At 39.6% G+C, this 15,945-nt stretch overlaps 1 protein-coding gene across 2 annotated transcripts in view; it reads left to right on the forward strand.

The window, feature by feature from the left end:
* Positions 1-2,453: 2,453 nt before the first annotated feature.
* Positions 2,454-15,945, forward strand: part of OMA1 (OMA1 zinc metallopeptidase) — a 66,065-nt gene continuing 52,573 nt past the window's right edge. The window contains exons 1-2 of one of the 2 annotated variants that reach the window (XM_005903325.3): positions 2,454-2,549; positions 13,036-13,554. In XM_005903325.3, the coding sequence (XP_005903387.1) occupies positions 13,055-13,554 (500 nt within the window). In that variant the 5' untranslated portion in view covers positions 2,454-2,549; positions 13,036-13,054. Of the gene's footprint in view, positions 2,560-13,035; positions 13,555-15,945 lie in introns of both variants that reach the window. The other variant, XM_070367955.1, reaches the window with a different exon arrangement.

A 15,945-nucleotide genomic window follows, 5' to 3' on the forward strand; every position in this document is an offset into this window, starting at 1 on the left:
CAACAAGGGAATAATAAATTAAATGATGCAATATCATTTCCATAAAACATTACGCAATGATTAAAATGAATTAACTTGATAAGAAATTTCTCCAAGACTTGCTATTCAAGTGATAAACTGAAGTCACAGAAAATACATATAATATGATGTCACCATATCAAAAAAACTCACCAAAATACACCCCATATCTTTGCTTGTTTGATTGAGTGGGGTGATGAGATGATTTTTAAGTCCTTTCCAGTTCTGAGATTCTGTAATTTTAAGACAAGTCAAAGTCTATAGTTTCTTTAAAAAACATACTGCTTTGACCCATCATATAAGAAAACTGTAAAACTTTATGGAGGGACATAAAAGAAGATCTGTATAAATGGAGACACATGCCAGTTTCCTAGATTGATAGAGTCAACACTGCAAAGATATACTTTTTTTTTCAAAATTAATATAAATTTAAAAACACAGTGATAACAAAACCAAAGTCTCAATGCACTTTTGATGGAGAAGACTTGAAAAAAGTTCTAAAGTTCATCTTCAAGGTCAAATGTATAAGAAGGGGCAGAAAATATTTGAAAATAAAATCTGTATTGTAACGTTAGAATAATTAGAATTGTATACTAGTGCCAGAACAGACAGACAAGGGAACAAAGAGAAAGTCCAGAAACAGATGCAGGTATTTATGAAAATTTCGTATGTATCAAAAGTAACACTTCAACTGAGTCAGGAAAGGATGGGCTACTCAGAACTGTTGGGACCACAGTTATCTTGGTGGTCCTTACCACAAGAAGGGCATATGCATGTGTTTGTAAAAGCTCCACGGGCCTAATCATTCAGAAAATATTTTAGAATATTTTCTAAATATTCTAGCCAACTGGTTTCTGCTTAATATCTATGACCAGAAAAACACAAGAATGGAGGAAGAGGAGTCTCAGTGTGGTTATCCAAATAAAAAGTCATGTTCCTTTCTTAACTCTCATATCTGAGTAAATTTTCAGACCTAGACCATGGAACCCATTGATCAAAGGAGGTGGCTAGGTCCCTAGGAAGAAGGACCCTGCAACACTGAGACAAGTATACTGGGGAAAGAGGAACATCCAGATATTTCTCAGGATTTGAAAGGATCTTGTTACCCAGAAATACAAAGTACCACCATGGCTCCTCTGTAAGAAAGGGGACTTCTGAGTGTCAGGTAATGAGCAGAGTCCTTGATAACACAGAGCTTACAATGGTCCCTGGGCCTACAGACCCACCCATTTCCCCACTCTTGAATTCACAATTGGGAATATAAATTGGGCAGTTGGAGCAAGCCTGCACATTAGGTTCTTGGCCTTTAGTTCTCATGTGGGGAAGTCCAAGTGAACACCTTTGAAACTATCCCTTCTCTATCAAGTTGAAAAAATAAAATAAAATCAATATTTCATCCAAGGGGATGTGGAGGTGACGGTGGAATTAATGCTGCCATGAACAGCCTAAAGGATGCAGGAATGGTCACCCTTAAGTGGTCACGTTTCCATTTAGTTTGCCTGTCAGCCCTCTTCAGAAACCAGGAGGATGGCTTACAAACTACTGCAGACCTAACCATGAAGGAGCCCTGATCACAGCCATCGTGTCAGCTCTGTGACCAACATAATACAGAATCTGGACCACTTGGGCATGCCACAGAACACAGAACACCTGTTTCACTGATGACATGATGCTAATCAGGCAGAATGAGCAAGAGGTGGCTAGTATATTGGAAGGATATTTCCTTGGTAGAAAACATGCCCTTCAGAGGGTGGGAGATAAATCCGTGAAGATTCAGGGAACTGCCACTTCAATTTTCAGGGAACCAGTGGTTAGAGATATGCCAACATAGTTCCTTTGAAGCAAAAGGCAAACTACACAATACAGACAAGCAAGATAAAAGAAAAAATTATTTTAAAATGCTCTAAAAGTGATACCTAAAAATAGTGTTTCTATCCTTTAAGATGTTCTTCACTGTGCATAGAATATAACAGACTAAATTTGTAATTAAAGTATATCACTATCTGGTATCTTGAAGTCTACTATACACATCACTTTGTAGCCAGTTATTTTCAACTAACTTCCAGATGCCGCAGGTTATCCCTCATCTTCCTTAAAACGTGCCATGTGAAAGCAGACAGATCTCACACTCCGAAGACTACTTCTATCTGTGCAACTTCTGAACCAAGAAACCTTAGCGTTATGGTAGCCTTCGAATCACTTTCCTTTCGGCCAGCACAGCAGGCCGTATCTACAGCAGGCACACCCTTGACTGGATCACACTAGTGAAGATGTTCCTAGGCAAGCGGCCTAGCCCATAGTCACGTCCCTCCTCCAGCCACGCGGGGGCACTAGAGCGCCATAGTTCACACGGGACCCCGGCCCTCTGGGAGGACGATCTGGGCGGGTGTGTTGACTGCCCGGTGTGGGCGGAGCAAAAGGCGTCCCGGTCCTTGCCGAAGGCAGGAAGTGAAGAGGCCGGGCTTCTCTGGGGAGGTGTGCGCGTGCGCATAGGTCGAGTCGGCGGACTCTTCGCTTTTGCTACTGCTGGGGTCTGTCCTGGTGGGGACGCCTTTGCTATAGAGTGGGCCGGGCCCCGGGGAGGGGACAGAGTACTGGAGTTGGGCTGGAGAGAGCTTTCAGGGGCGCTGGGGTGCGGAGCGAGGACCCTGTGTACCCGGCGGGGTGGGGATGGCGAGGCCTGGGGTAGGGGAGGGACGACAGGGCGCCCGGGCGGGAATAGAGGGGGCGGCGTGTGGAGTCGGGGAAGAGGGGCGAGGGGGAAAGGAGGACGTGGGAGTAAAGCCTCCTTCTCCCGCCTGGTCCCCTTTTGGTGTGAATTGCAGGGACTCCAGGGCGCTGCCGTGTAGCGCGGGAGTTCAAATAGACAGGTGGCTGTATTTCCGGCAAGATAACCTCCCTCTCCCAGCCTTCTCGTTTAGGCGTCCCTTTTTAAAAGTTGTGTTTCTAATTAACGTAATATGGCTCACAGTAACACCTTCTCCTGTGGAAAACTGATTCCAACCGATTTAGGCATCTTGAGACTCAAACCTCTTGTACTTCCTCACTCTTAAAGTAGAGAAAAGTTTTCCTACCTAAAGCCCAGTGAAAAATAGGAAATTCCCTGTCTGAACAGCTGTAGGGTATTGAAACAATTTCTTCATGAACTTGTCTACAAAAATCACTTTTTGTGCTCTTTAAATAATGTCTCTTGTTTGTGTAATGTGGAACAACAGTTAACAATGTGCATGAGAAATTTTAGTCCAGGGAAATGAAAATACTTGCATTGAGAATTCAGGGATTGATCAGCTATAGTGGCTCCAACCAAAGCAATCAAATCCTCACTAAAAGGATTTGGGTTCGTATCCATCATTCTCAGCTGTGGTGAAAGGATGTAGGCTGACATTTGGAAGCCTAAGAACCAAGTCTGTTGCCTTCCTATTTATTATTATTTTTTTAAGCCTTCCATCATGTGTGTACTTTGCTTGAATGATTATTTTAAAGTACATGTCCTATTTTTGCCGATCCGACAGCTGTTGCCATAGAAACTAGAGAAGAAATAGTCATTTTCAGCAGAGTTGTTAAAACTGTCTTCTAGGCTTCAGCTGTGAGTGCCAGTGAGGGCTGTACTTGCGCATTCTGAGATGGTACTTAAAGAATTAAGGATCTGAAATGTTCTTAGAGGCTAACAATCCAAATTGTTTAATTTCCTCACATCATTAATTTAATAATCCTAGAAGTTTGCCAGCTATGTTTGTTGACCTGCTGCTGTTCTTTGAAGAGGATATGTAAGCCCGGATTCTTCTGCTCTGTGTAGTCTAGTCATTGGCTCTTTGAAAATGTATAAATAGACTCCTTCTCCCATTCTCTATCCTTTCTTAAGGATAAAGCAGGGATTACAAACTATCAGGCACTATTTCTGTTCTAAGTGACACTTGTCGGTGATATAAATGATAGTGTTTTTGCTTGTATGTGTAATAGGTATGGTGTTGGGTTTTTGCTTATACCTTCTGTGTCAGTAGAACACTTTACATTTCACGGAAGTCGAGAGTGATGAGCAGGAGTTTGCTTGACATATGAGCAGAGCTAAGCAGTGTAAATAGATACGCGCAGACAGAGATGAGAGGTTTTTTTCTTTCTTTCTGCTGAGAGGTGTAAGTAAATCCGTGGGTCTGGAACTTAGGAGTTGGTGAAGAAAGGGTGGGGAAGGTGCCTGGAGAAATAGTGGGAAGTGGTAATTTGCAGGGTTCGGTCTACAATATGTAGGAGTTTATTGAAGTGCATGGAAACCAATGAAAATTACAAATACAGTTGGCTTTATTGGCTTGAGGCTTACAACAGTAGTCACACATTCTGTAAAAATGTAAATAGCACAGAAATACAGAAGATGGGAATGCTGAATCCTTACAACCATCATCCTGCCACTCCAGATAACCACTGTGAATGCTTTGGTGTATATTCCTTTAGATTTATTTATATTTGTGTATACTGCCATATTTTAAGCTTTACTATTTTTGCAAATTAGGTAGTGATTTTTGTCTGGTTTGTTTTCTGTGGTATCCCTGGCATTCAGAAAGGTATGTGGTATGGCATGTAGCAGGCACTTATTAAATATTTAATGTATGAATGAATAATAAATAATTCAGAGGTCAGAATCAAAAGGGACAAACATGGCAGTCTAGGCCTATGCCCCAAATTTAGGCTGTAGAGTGTACTTAGAAAAAGGGAGTGTGGTTGATAAGTGACTGAAACTGGTCCCCCAGAGTAATGAAAAGAGAATGTTTGTTTTTGCAGTTTGGACTTTTGGTAGAAGACGTTCTATATATAAACCTTAAGTACACTTTCATATTTGAAATCTTAAATTTTTTTTTATGCATCTGCCCAAATGGTGTGCATAATAATTGCCTTCCTGAACTATTTTGCTACTCAAAGATATACTTTCTTTTTTAAAATTCATACAGTGTATGGCACTTAAGGCCATGTTTTACTGTCCTTTAATAGTCTTACTAAAGTACTTTCCCCCCAGTCCCAACTAGATTATAACCTCTGTGAGGTCAGGGATTGAATTTTATGCTGTGTCCATAACTCACATACCACCTAGCCAATGAAGAATCTTCCTAGCTACCCAAATACTAATTTTAAAATGATTTCCAGGCCTAAAATATTTTACCACTTTTCAGTTAGGTTCAAAGGAGAAGAAAACTAGAAAATATCTTGTTATTAATATTAAACTATTATATACAATATCAGCTTCAACTCTACTGATTTAGAATTGGTAGGAATTCAAAAAGGGTTAACTAGAAGTTAACACTTGCTTAGCATGCTCTTTATTCAGATTATACATTAATGCAAGGGCAGAATGTATAAAGTATGTAAAAATGTTGAACAGTATTCAAATAGTTTGATATATAGATAATACTATTTATGAAAATTGATGTTCTGAAGCATCTTTCCAGATAATAGTATATTAACCTAGATGAATTAGATTTATGTATTTTTACCTTCAGGTTTTATTGGGCTTCCCCAGTGGCTCAGCTGGTAAAGAACCTGCCTGCCAATGCAGAAGATGCAATTTTTATTATGAAGATTTTGAAACACTAAAGAAAACTGAAAAACAAATTTAATGGCACGTATATAACCACCACTTTACACAAAGATTGCTACCATTTTTAGTATATCAGCTTTGTGTCCTGTGTGTATGTATGTAGGTAATTTTATTATAAAATTTGGAAGTTTCATTCATGATGAAGAGAGTGTTCAGCAAGTATTTCAGGTATAAGATACTCACCTCCATAACCACATCTTTTGTCAACTAAGAAAATAAGCAGTACTTACCTAAAAGAATCTAAAAGCAAATTCATATTCAGATTATTCCAGTAGTTCCAATTGTCTTCTAAGGCTAATTTTTTTCTTTCAAAGTAGGATCTAATCAGAGTTTACACATTGTGTTTGGTTGCCTCTTTTTAGTATCTTTTAAAAAATATCTTAAATGTATAGTTTATACACAGTAAATTGGACATATTTAAACTGCATATGTTTGGACTTAGTGTATATTTATGAAATCAGCAACACAATCACAATAGTGAGCATTTTAATTGTCCCCCAAACTTTGTAATTCCTCCTCTTGCCCCTCTTTACCTCTCCAACCTCTGATTTCTCTGTAACTATAAATTAGTCTGCATTTTCTACAGTTAATATTATAAAGCTGGAATCATAGAGTATGTTTTTTGGAGGGAGAGTAGTGTTTTTTCCTGTGTATGGGTCTGGCTTCTCTCACTTGCTAGTATGGAGAAATAAAATTGTTTTTGTGTACTGCTCTTGTATTCTGCCACCTTAAGCTCATTCTAATAGTTATTTTATTTATTTATTTTTTTGGTTTGGTTTCTAGATTTCTTTGGATATTTTGGATAGACAGTCATGTTATCTAGGAATAAAGATGATATATATTTCTTATCTGGATGCCATTTATGTACATATTTACTCAATTCAATCACACTCACCAACATCTCCAGTAAAATGAATAGAAGTGGTGGGAGTGGACATCTTTTTCCTTGGTCGTGATCTTAGGAGGAAAGTATATCCTTTACCAGCAAACATACTGTTGGATATGCTGCTGCTGCTGCTGTCACTTCAGTCGTGTCCGACTCTTGAGACCCCAGAGACGGCAGCCCACCGGGCTCCCCCGTCCCTGGGATTCTCCAGGCAAGAGTACTGGAGTGGGGTGCCATTGCCTTCTCCACTGTTGGATATAGATACCTGTAAATATCTTAGTTTACTGAGTGTTTTTAAAAGATTGGTTGTTGACCTTTTTGGGGGCTGTGTTGGATCTTCGTTGTTTTATTCTAGTTGCAGTGAACAAGGGCTGGCTCTTCTCTTGTTGCAGTGTGTGGGCTTCTCATTGCAGTGGCTTCTTCTGTTGCAGAGCACGGGCTCTAGGGCCTGCAGGCTCAGTGTTGCGGCTCCCAGGCTCTGGAGCACAGGCTCAGTGTTGGCGGCTCCCAGGCTCTGGAGCACAGGCTCAGTGTTGCGGCTCCCAGGCTCTGGAGCACAGGCTCAGAAGTTGCGGCTCCCAGGCTCTGGAGCACAGGCTCAGAAGTTGTGGCATGCAGCCTCTGTTGCTCCTTGGCATGTGGGATCCTTCTGGGTAAGGTATTGAACCCATGTCTCCTGTGTTGGCAGATGAATTCCTTATCACTGAGCCACCAGGGAAGCTCCTGGTTGTTGGGTTTTATCAAATGCTTTTTCTGTGTCTTCTGAGATGATCACGTGGTGTTTTTTCAGTTAGGGTGAATTACTTTGATGTATGAATTTTTATTCAGCCTTACATTCCTGGGACAGATGTTGCTTGGTCATGATGTATTGTCTTTTTAATATATTGTTGAGTTACAATTCCTAAAATATTAAGAATTTTTGTATCTATACTCATGAGGGTTATTATTTTGTGGTCTTTTTGTAATTATCCTTTTTTTTTCTGTCTTTGTTATCAGGTGATGCTGGTCTTAAGGAATGGGTTGCAAAGTATTCCTTTTTAATTTCCTGAAAGAGTTTATATAGAATTGTTATTTCTTCTTTAAATACTTAGTAGAATTCCCCAGTGAAGCCTTTTCGTTCTGAAACTTTCATTGTGGGAAGGTTTTCAACTACAAACTCAATTTAAAGATCGTGTATAAGGTTCTTTAGGTTATTTATTTCTTCTTGAGTGAGCTCTGGTAATTTGTGTTTTTCAGGGAATGTGTCCATTTAATCTAAGGTGTCAAATTTAAGATTTTCTCTTTCATTGGTTTTAAGAAATTTTATATACCTTGGAGTAATTTTCTTTGTGTTTCCAGTGTGTGTGATTTGTTAAACTTCTTGATTTGCAGGTTTACAATTTTCATCAAAATTTGGAAAATTTTCAGTCAGTCAGTCACTTTAGTCGCTCAGTCGTGTCTGACTTTGAGACCCCATGGACTGCAGCACACCAGGCCTCCCTGTCCATCAACAACTCCTGGAGTTTACTCAAACTCATGTCCATTGAGTCAGTGATACCATCCAACCATCTCATCCTCTGTTGTCCCCTTCTCCTCCCACCTTCAGCCTTTCCCAGCATCAGGGTCTTTTCAAATGAGTCACTTCTTCGCATCAGGTAGCCAAAGTATTGGAGTTTCAGCTTCAGCATCAGTCCTTCCAGTGAATATTCAGGACTGATTTCCTTTAGGATGGACTGGTTGGATCTCCTTGCAATCCAAGTTACTCTCAAAGGTCTTCTCCAACACCACAGTTCAAAAGCACCAATTCTTCAGCACTCAGCTTTCTTTATAGTCCAACTCTCACACCCAGACGTGACTACTGGAAAAACCATAGCCTTGACTAGACAGACCTTTGTTGGCAAAGTAATGTGTCTGCTTTTAAATATGCTGTCTAGGTTGGTCATAACTTTTCTTCCAAGGAGCAAGTGTCTTTTAATTTCATGGCTGCAGTCATCACATGCAGTGATTTTGGAGCCCCCCAAAATAAAGTCAGTCACTGTTTCCATTGTTTCCCCATCTGTTTGCCATGAAGTGATGGGGCCAGATGCCATGATCTTAGATTTCTGAATGTTGAGTTTTAAGCCAACTTTTTCACTCTCCTCTTTCAGTTTCGTCAAGAGGCTCTTTGGTTCTTCTTTGCTTTCTGCCATAAGTGTGGTGTCATCTTCATATATGAGGTTATTGATATTTTTCCTGGCAGTCTTGATTCCAGCTTGTGCTTCATCCAGCAAGACATTTCTCATGATGTACTCTGCATATAAGTTAAATAAGCAGGGTGACAATATACAGCCTTGATGTACTCCTTTCCCTGTTTGGAACCAGTCTATTGTTCCATGTCTGGTTCTAACTGTTGCTTCCTGACCCGCATACAGATTTCTCAAGAGGCAGGTCAGGTGGTCTGGTATTACCATCTCTTTCAGAATTTTCCACAGTTTGTTGTGATCCACACAGTCAAAGGCTTTGGCATAGTCAATAAAGCAGAAAGGGATGTTTTTCTGGAATTCTCTTGCTTTTTCGATGATGCCACAGATGTTGGCAATTTGATCTCTGGTTCCTCTGCCTTTTCTAAAACCAGCTTGAACATCTAAAAGTTCATGGTTCACGTACTGCTGAAGCCTGGCTTGGAGAATTTTGAGCATTACTTTACTAGCGTGTGAGATGAGTGCAATTGTGCAGTAGTTAGAGCATTCTTTGGCATTGCCTTTCTTTGGGATTGGAATGAAAGCTGACCTTTTCCAGTCCTGTGGCCACTGCTGAGTTTTCCAAATTTGCTGGCATATTGAGTGCAGCACTTTCACAGCATCATCTTTTAGGGTTTGAAATAGCTCAACTGGAATTTCATCACCTCCACTAGCTTTTTTCATACTGATGCTTCCTAAGGCCCACTTGACTTCACATTCTAGGATGTCTGGCTAGGTGAGTGATCATACCATCGTGATTATCTGGGTTGTGAAGATCTTTTTTGTATAGTTCTTCTTTATATTCTTGCCACCTCTTCTTAATATCTTCTATTTCTGTTAGGTCCATACCATTTCTGTCCTTTATTGAGCTCATCTTTGCATGAAATGTTCCCTTGGTATCTCTTAGAATTTCTTGAAGAGATCTCTAGTCTTTCCCATTCTATTGCTTTCCTCTATTTCTTTGCATTGATCACTGAGGAAGGCTTTCTTATCTCTCCTTGCTATTCTCTAGAAAATTCTGGCCATTATTTTTCAAGTGTTTTTCCCTGTGTGCTATCCCTTCCCACTTTTCTTGGAGTCCATTTACTCCTTTTGAGTTATCCCACACCTCATTGATGCTTTATGCATTTCTTACAGTTTATTTTTTCTCTGCATTTGATTTTCGATGGGTTTTATTGTTATTTCAGGTTCATAAGTCTTTATTTCTACAGTGTCTAATTTGCTGTTAGTCTCATCCAGGGTAATTTTTATTTAAGACATTGTATTAATAGTTTTCCTATCTGGAAATTCAATATCAGTCTTTTGAAAAATTATATTCTTTGTCTCTATATAACATGCTCAAACTTTCCTTTAAGATTTAACACATGTGCAGTGTATATAACTACTTTAATATCCTTGAATTCCCATCTTCATCTCTTTGATTTTGGAGGACCATTGGGCTGCGCTAGGTTTTACCTTTTTGCGTAGTGGTCTCCAGGCAGGAGATTGGGGTGGCCATGAGGTTCCTTTATCTGTTTTCTCCCTGTCTCTCAGGGATGACTGGTCTTCATTGCCTAATGTCCATATGGTGCAACCTTTGTTTTCAGTTCGGTCGCTCAGTCGTGTCCGACTCTTTGCTACCCCATGAACGGCAGCACGCCAGGCCTCCCTGTCCATCACCAACTCCCAGAGTCCACCCACACCCATGTCCATTGAGTCAGTGATACCATCCAGCCATCTCATCCTCTGTCGTCCCTTTCTCCTCCCGCCCTCAATCTTTTCCCAGCATCAGGGTCTTTTCAAATGAGTCAGTTCTTCGCATCAGGTGGCCAAAGTATTGAAATTTCAGCTTCAACATCAGTCCTTCCAATAAACACCCAGGACTGATCTGGTTTAGGATAGACTGGTTGGATCTCCTTGCAGTCCAAGGGACTCTCAAGAGTCTTCTCCAACACCACAGTTCAAAAGCATCAGTTCTTCGGCGCTCAGCTTTCTTCACAGTCCAACTCTCACATACATGACCACTGGAAAGATAGCCTTGACTAGACAGAACTTTGTTGACAAAGTAATGTCTCTGCTTTTTAATATGCTGTCTAGGTGTCATAACTTTCCTTCCAAAGAGTAAGCGTCTTTTAATTTCATGGCTGCAGTCACCATCTGCGGTGATTTTGGAGCCCAGAAAAATAAAGTGTTCCACTGTTTCCCCATCTATTTCCCATGAAGTGATGGGACCGGATGTCATGATCTTAGTTTTCTGAATGTTGAGTTTAAGCCAACTTATTCACTCTCCTTTTCACTTTCATCAAGAGGCTTTTTAGTTCCTCTTCACTTTCTGCCATAAGGGTGGTGTCATCTGCATATCTGAGGTTATTGATATTTCTCCTGGCAATCTTGATTCCAGCTTGTGCTTCATCCAGCCCAGCATTTATCATGAAACCTTTGTTTTATTTACTCTTTTTAAAAATTATTGAGGTATAGTTGATTTACAATATTGTGTCAGTTTCAGGTATACAGCAAAGTGGTTCAGTTATATATGTATATTTTTTTTTTCAGATTACCTTCCATTGTAGTTTATTACAAGATATTGAATGTAATTTCTTGCACTATATAGCAAGTCTTTGTTGATTATCTGTTTTATGTATGGCAGTTTATAACTGTTAATCCCATACTGATAATTTATTCCTCCCCTTTCCTCTCCCCAATAATCTTCAGTTTGTTTCCTGTGTCTGTGAATATGTTTTTGTTTTGTATATAGACTCATCTGTATTGTTTTTTTAAGATTCTGAATATACGTGATGTTATGTAATATTTATCTTTCTCTGTGTGACTTATTTCACTAATATTCTGTAGGTTCATCCATGTTGCTGCAAATGGCAGTATTTCATTCTGTTTTATGGCTGAGTAGTATTTCATTGTGTATACATATATATACCACATCTTCTTAAGCCAGTTATCTGTTGATGGGCACTTGGGTTGTTTCCGTGACTTGGCTGTTGTAAATAGTGCTGCTGTGGGCACTGGGGTGCATGTATCTTTTTTCAATTAGAGTTTTTTCTTTTCTGGATAAATAGCCAGGAGTGGAATTGCTGGATCATATGGTAGCTCTATTTTTAGTTTAAGGAAGCTCCATACTCTTTCCCATAGTGACTGTAACATTTATATTCCCACCAACAGTGTAGGAGGGTTCCCTTTTCTCCACACTGTCTCCAGCATTTATTGTTTGTGAACTTCTTAATTATAGTCATTCTGAGCAGTGAATGGTGATACTTCATTGAAGTTTTGATTTGCATTTCTATAATAATTGGTCCTTGTTGAAAGGACTGATACTAAAGCTGCAGTATTTTGGTCATCTGATGTGAACAGCTGACTCATTGGAAAGTCCCTGATGCCGGGAAAGATTGAGGGTAGAAGGGAAAGAGGGTGTCAGAGGGTGAGATGGCTGGATGGCAGCACCGATACAATGGACTTGAACTTGGGCAAACTTTGGGAGATGGTGACGGGCAGGGAGGCCTGGCATGCTGCAGTCCGTGAGGTCACAAAGAGTTGGACGTGACTGAGTGAACAACAACAATAATAATCATCAGTGTTGAGTACCTTTTCATGTGCTTGTTGGCCATCTGTATGTCTTCTTTGGAAAAATGTCTATTTAGGTCTTCATATTCTGTTCTTTCAGTTGTTTTCAGTGAGAAGATAAGTCCCTTTCCCTCTGTCTTGACCTGAATCAGAAGTGTCAGCATAATATTTGAAAGGAACAAATTGGTATTTTAAAAAATACATTTTGTGTTAGACTTTAGTATTCCATTAAATGCTCTTTGACCTGGTTACTACCAATTACTGAAACTTTCCCTGGTGGCTCAGCTGTTAAAGAATCCCCCTGCAATGTGGGAGACCTAGGTTCAATCCCTGGGTTGGAAAGATCCCATGAAGAAAGGAAAGGCTACCCATTCCAGTTTTCTGGTCTGAAGAATTCCATGGACCGTGTACAAGTCCATGGATTTGCAAATAGCTGGACACGACTGAGCGACTTTCACTTTCTTTCAGTCTTGTTTTTGTTTAATCTATTTCTTGTTCCCCAAATAATTTAGCTGTTAAAATAAAAATAGACTTCTTTCAACTAAAATTAAAAAAATGAAAAGAAGCAAAAAGGTCAGATTTGTTGGACATTGGAGGTACATGTTGCTGAGTTTAAAAAAGTTAGTAAAACCTCTGGTTTTTGTTGTTAAGAGGAATTGCTGCGTGAGTGGTGAGTAGAAACCCAAGGTAATTTGGTTGGAGACGTGTTGAAGGAAGAACTTTTCAATGTGTTATATTTCCAGTTTGGTAATAAATATTTTGCTGGGATTATTTATAGTTTATATTTTGTGTTCCAGATAATCAAGTAAAACAAAAATGAGCTTCATCTATGGACTGCAGTCTGCTGCTAGAAACTGTTTTTTCTTCCGATTTAATTTACTGACCAACTGGAGAAAATGTAACACACAAGCTGTAACCTCACGAGACTTTCATCAAGTGAAAATTAACCATATAGTAAATAAATCTCTGGGCCTGGGAGTAAATCACGGTGATAGATGGACTCCTTTGCCTGAAAACTTTCTCTTCTATAGGACTTTTAATACCAAAAGAAAAGGCTGCCTTTTGAGTTCCAGAAGTAAGGAAATTTGGATGATTAGCCGAAAATGTACTGCATGGACTGACTCTTTTTCAAGACAGCTACCGATGAAGAATGTTCCCGTAGTTCCTGCTCATTCAATGTCGCATCCCTTGAACTGTTTACCCACAAGAGACATCAGGAGTTTCCACACTTCTCCACGGTGCCAAGCTGCTCCTGCTCCTCTGTTGTTGATGATTCTTAAGCCAGTGCAGAAACTGCTTGCAATCATTGTGGGCAGGTAAAATGCTTTTCAAAATATAAGCTTTTATATTAAAAGTTTGTAAAACTGTACTTTTAAAGAAAAATTGGTAGATTTCCCTCCCATGATTAGCTCAGTTCAGTTTCTAAATAGTTGGTGTGTATATATATATATATATATGCCTTAATAATCTTGAAATCATTTGCTGCATATATAATACAGAAATGTGATCTGTAAGAATTATTCTTATATATATTATCTAGACACTATTTTAAAGATCTTATAATTACAAAAATCAAAAATATTTATTACAGTTCATGTGTAAGAACCGTACTTAAAACATTCCTTTTTAGTTCATGAAATTTGAGGCAATGAATCATGAAACTGAAGAACTTTGCTCATTTAAGAAAGAACTCCTAGCCAAGTTAACTCTTAATTAGTATTTGTTTATTTTTCTATTCTGTTTCCAACAAATCTTTATTTTCTTTTGGTGATCCTTTATAGCATTTAATGTTTTTAAAGCTAAATAATGCTTCGTATTTAACTTAAAACTCCTCCCTCATAATTAATCTTGTTTTCTCTTATTTGCTCCATGAAGATTGAAGAAAGGTAAAGTTAAGCATTGTCTCCCTATAAACTTATTTCATATTTGATAGCTATGAAGTGCCTTCTAGCTTTTTTACTTCCATAATTATCCACCCAGTTTTCTTTTTATCCAAAATCGAGAACTTGTACTCTAATTTATTGTGTTCTTTATGACTAAGCTTTGGCACTCAGAAAATACACAGTTAATTTAGCTCTCAATTTAAGTATGACTTCGAAGAAAGCTAGGGTTAGGCAGTAGTCAAAGAAGTAAAACCAGCTTTTATTCAGAACTTTTGTGGTAGGAGAAAAGAGACCTCAGTATAGAACCAGAGTCAGTTTTGAATACACCATGGGCTGTGCAGGTAGTGTGATGGTTGGTAGATGGAAAACTACAGAGGAAACATCAGGAGCCAGGAGGGATTCTACTCAATCTGGTCTATCAGAGTTACTGCCGAAATAGGTGAGAGTGATCAGATACCACCCAACCATGGTGCCTATCCATGGCCTGTTCAGAAACACAACTTCACAGCAAGAGGTGAGCCGTGGGTGAACAAGCAAAGCTTCATCTGTGTTTAACAGCTGCTCCCCATCACGTGCATTACTGCTTGAGCTTTGCCTCTTATTGGATCAGCAGCAGGATTAGATTCTCATAGGAGCATGAGCCCTACTGTGAACTGGGCATGTGAGGGATCTAGGTTGCGTGTTCCTTATAAGAATCATCCCGAAACCATTCCCTCACCACCACCCCAGGTCCATGGAAAAATTGTCTTCCACAACACCAGTCCCTGGTGCCAGAAAGGTTGGGGACCACTGACCTGGGGGATACTGGAGAAGTGGATACCCCACTCCAGTACTCTTACCTGGAAAATCCATGGACGGAGGAGCCTGATAGGCTGCAGTCCATGGGGTCGCTAAGAGTCGGACACGACTGAACGACTTCACTTTCACTTTTCGCTTTCATGCATTGGAGAAGGAAATGGCAACCCACTCCAGTGTTCTTGCCTGGAGAATCCCAGGGACTGGGGAGCCTGGTAGGTTGCCTGTGTATGGGGTTGCACAGAGTCGGACACGACTGAAGCAACTTAGCAACAGCAGCAGCAGCAGACCTTGGAGATGATGAACGATAAGTAACAGGTTAGATATCACGAGTAATCAGATATGGAGGATGAGGGATTCTGACTTAACTGACCTGTGCAGAGATGAACACAGGAGTCTCGAAGTCAAAACATTCATGGGCGTCTAAGTAGAGTTTGGTCCAGGAGAGAATCTTTGTCACAACTCAGCCCAGGCTCTTGGGCTGATAGATCTTTTTCCTCTTTTAAATTATTTAACTTTTTGTTATTACCATTATAAATCACCTGACATTTTGTTTTAGGTTATGTTTTCATACATTTTAAATAATGGTGTCATAAATTTTTAAATTGGAAATAAGTATACTTCATAGCTTGATCTAAGTCTTTTTAGGTTGAAACACTTTAAGGGCCTTTTAGGTATATCACTTAGCAGGACTAAAATAACCTAAATTGTTTTATAGAATAAATTTTGTCTAGAGAATGATGTATATATTTTAAATATTTGTTGTAATTTCACAGATGAACTCATGGGGGAAATTTTTTGTTCAGGTACTGAAAACAGCATTATTTTTAGTTGCTAAGTCGTGTCCAACTCTGCGACCCTGTTGATTGTAGCCCGCCAGGCCCCTATGTCCATGGGTTTTCCCAGGCAAGAGTATTGGAGTGGATTGCCATTTCCTTCTCCAGGGGATCTTCCAAACCCAGGGATTGAATCTGGGTCTCCTACTTTGGCAGGCAGGTTCTGTACCACTGGGCCACCCAGGAAGCTACT

This window comes from Bos mutus, chromosome 3 (genome assembly GCF_027580195.1).
Source record: "Bos mutus isolate GX-2022 chromosome 3, NWIPB_WYAK_1.1, whole genome shotgun sequence".
Taxonomy (NCBI): Eukaryota; Metazoa; Chordata; class Mammalia; order Artiodactyla; family Bovidae; genus Bos; species Bos mutus.